This window comes from Mirounga angustirostris, unplaced genomic scaffold (assembly GCF_029215605.1).
Source record: "Mirounga angustirostris isolate CCGP_5_RB_7025 unplaced genomic scaffold, mMirAng1.0.hap1 SCAF_4, whole genome shotgun sequence".
Taxonomy (NCBI): Eukaryota; Metazoa; Chordata; class Mammalia; order Carnivora; family Phocidae; genus Mirounga; species Mirounga angustirostris.
The window spans coordinates 179,032,384-179,035,775 of NW_026991712.1; the positions used below are offsets into that span (position 1 = coordinate 179,032,384).

Sequence of the window (3,392 nt, forward strand, 5' to 3'; positions counted from 1 at the left end):
ACACTGAAGCTTGAGGTCATTCAAATCGCTCATGGGAACCCAGTTCCAGATCCGGAGACCACATCTAGTACCCCCAAGAGGACAGGACATGGGTCTCCTCCTCCCCACAGTCCCCTCAGTGCTCTGGCCAGGTTCCAATTTGCAGAGATGCGTGCTGGCTGTCGGGGCGAGCAGGCCGGTGTCGGGAATAGCCGTCACCCAATGCGGCGGGCAGCTGTCAGGGCCCAGCTGTTGGTCGTCAGAGACCCTGGGCAGGTGCAGCCCTCCCACCGCTGAGCTGCAGGCGCTCTGGCAGCCCAGGGCAGGCCTCTCAGCTCATTGGAAAAGATATTATTTGTGGGCAACGAAGTGTGGCCAAAAGAGCGAGGATTGAACCAGATGTAAATCCCCACTTTCCCTCAGGCTAACTGGGTGATTTGGGGGCATTTATATAACCTTTCTGAGCCCTCATTACCTTATCTGGAGAATGGAGATCCTAATACCCACTGTTCAGGGCTCTCGGGATGATGAGTAATCAAAACTTCTGACATTTGAGCACTTACCATATACCAGACACTATTCTGAGCTCAGGATGTGGATCAGCTCACATCATCATCGCAACAATCCCATGAGGCACTATTATTGTTCCCATTTCACAGATGAGTAAACTAAGGCAGCCCACAAAAATTTGCGTGATATGGTCCTTGCCATAAAGGCTGTTAGATATTTTTAATATTAACCACTGAGAAAGTTAAATTGAGTTGCTCCTGGTCACGCAGCTGGTATGTGGCGGAGGAGGGATTTGAGCCCGGATCGTCTGGCTCTAGAAACGTAGTTTGGAAACTATACATCTTACTTTCGTTCTAAAGCACCTAGCACTTATTTTCGAGTGCCTGGTGGATTGTAACCTAGGGCCACAATCTTGGGTGAGTGCAGAATAAAGAGGCCTCTCAGGAATTGCTGAGCTGAGCTATATGAATCCTGGCTTTGTTTAAAATTTTGGTATACTGTTCATGGGTTATTTTTACATTAAGTTTGATTAAAAAATGCATTAATATAGTATTCATGCTGGTTACTGAGTTGTGTGGTACCCTCTTAAATTTTGCCCCAACGTGGGTGTCTCTCTTGTCTCATCCTCGTCCCAACCCTGCTTGACCTGCCCACCCAGCCCAGTAAAAAAAAAATCTCCCAGGGCAGCAGAAGCAGGGAATGGAAAGACTCCTCCAAGACTAATTGGTTCCCAAGGCAAGGATTCATTTGTATGAGCCGTGCCAACTGGTCCAGAGGGTGGGGCAATATTTTCACAGGCAGCACCGGTGGGTTCTCAGCACAAAGGTGACCTCTGCTATGGGGGTGGAGGGGCAGGTAGATGGCTCCTCTTCCAACTTCCCAGAGAAAAATTACTGCAGGAGCCTGAGAAAAGGAGGAGCGCTGGCATGCACACAGAGCCAAGTCCTACATTGTGAAATATCAGTCCTCATTCTGTGACTGAAGCTCTCTCTCTTTTTTTTTGGCTGGGTACAGTATACTTTATTGATGGTACATGACAAGGTAGGGCTCCCCAAGCCTCTCCCCTTCTTCAGGGGGTCTGGGATGGAAACAGTGGAGGTCGGGAGATTCTCAGTGTTTGGGGGGATAAGTTGTGGCAGGGACTCCTCAGCAGCTGAGGGCCTCTCTCTTCCTCTTGCTCTCACTGGGGCTGGTGGTCCAGGGGGCTCTTACTCCTTGGAGGCCATGTGGACCATAAGGTCCACCACCCGGTTGCTGTAACCAAATTCATTGTCATACCAGGAAATGAGCATGACAAAGTGGTTGTTGAGAGCAATGCCAGCCCTGGCATCGAAGGCGGAGGAATAGGTGTCACTGTTAAAGTCGCAGGAGACAACTTGGTCCTCAGTGTACCGCAGGATGCCCTTGAGGGGGCCCTCCGATGCCTGTTTCACCACCTTCTTGATGTCGTCGTATTTGGCAGCTTTCTCCAGGTGGCAGGTCAGATCCACGATGGACATGTTGGGGGTGGGGAGACGGAAGGCCATGCCAGTGAGCTTCCCGTTCAGCTCAGGGATGACCTTGCCCACAGCCTTGGCAGCACCAGTGGAAGCAGGGATGATGTTCTGGGCAACCCCTCGGCTGTCGCACCACAGCTTCCTAGAGGGGCCGTCCACGGTCTTCTGGCTGGCAGTGATGGCATGGACGGTGGTCATGAATCCCTCCATGATGCTGAAGTTGTCATGGATGACCTTGGCCAGAGGAGCCAAGCAGTTGGTGGTGCAGGAGGCATTGCTGGCAATCTTGAGGGAGTTGTCATACTTATCATGGTTCACACCCATCACAAACATGGGGGCATCGGCAAAAGGAGCAGAGATGATGACCCTCTTGGCCCCGCCCTTCAAGTGAGCCCCAGCCTTCTCCATGGTGGTGAAGACCCCAGTGGACTCCACAACATACTCAGCACCAGCATCACCCCATTTGATGCTGGCGGGATCTCCCTCCTGGAAGATGGAGATGGACTTTCCATTGATGACAAGCTTCCCGTTCTCAGCCTTGACTGTGCCGTGGAATTTGCCATGGGTGGAATCATACTGGAACATGTAGACCATATAGTTGAGGTCAATGAAGGGGTCATTGATGGCGACAATATCCACTTTGCCAGAGTTAAAAGCAGCCCTGGTGACCAGGCACCCAATACGGCCAAATCCGTTCACTCTGACTTTCACCATCGTGTCCCGGGGACGCGGCTGGCACTGCACCAGAAGATGCGGCTGTCTGTCGAACGGGGAGGAGCAGAGAGCCGAAGTTCTCTTAATTGAGAGGCTGGCGTGGAGCTTGTCTGCTCATCCCCTTTCAGCTCCTTTGTTCCCAAACGGCTCACACTGCCATTATGTAAATTATTTAAGCATGTAGCCAATGAAACGGGAGTTCAAAAAGTGAGTTGTGATTTATGCAGAAACGAAGTGAAATGCTTGGAAGACACTGGATAACTGCGACCTTAAGAAATCACTACAGGATTAGGTGTCTGAGGGAAAGCTGAAAGCCTGGGAAGGAAGGTGGTAAAAATCTGGAAGGACTCATGCAGATTGCTTCGTGAGTGTCTCAAAGTCATTGTGCTATTTTCAAGAAATGGAATTATGGGTGATATATGATGGCAGTGGTTTATAGAAGATAGAAAGTGAAGAACCCAAAGGATTGGTGAACACATCTATTTACAAGTTTTAAATTAAAATGTTTAAAGAATATGTGTGATTTGTAATAATCTCTCTAGCCAACTTTTCACTTACGCAGTCCCACTCACGTCAGATAAGAGAGATTTTCCTATATTTGTTTATGTCAATGTCATCCTCCATATATCCTTTGGGAGTCCCACGACTGATAGGTCCTAGTAATTTGTGTCTGTGCCGCACCCAGCATTTTCA

General features: G+C 49.7%; 1 protein-coding gene across 1 annotated transcript; it reads right to left on the bottom strand.

Moving 5' to 3' along the window:
• Nucleotides 1-1,475: 1,475 nt before the first annotated feature.
• On the bottom strand, nt 1,476-2,777 carry LOC123860047 (glyceraldehyde-3-phosphate dehydrogenase-like). The gene has a single exon (XM_045898644.3). It carries the CDS (start codon nt 2,697-2,699, stop codon nt 1,698-1,700), a length of 1,002 nt encoding a protein of 333 aa, XP_045754600.1. The 5' UTR covers nt 2,700-2,777; the 3' UTR covers nt 1,476-1,697.
• Between the last annotated feature and the right edge of the window lie 615 nt (nt 2,778-3,392).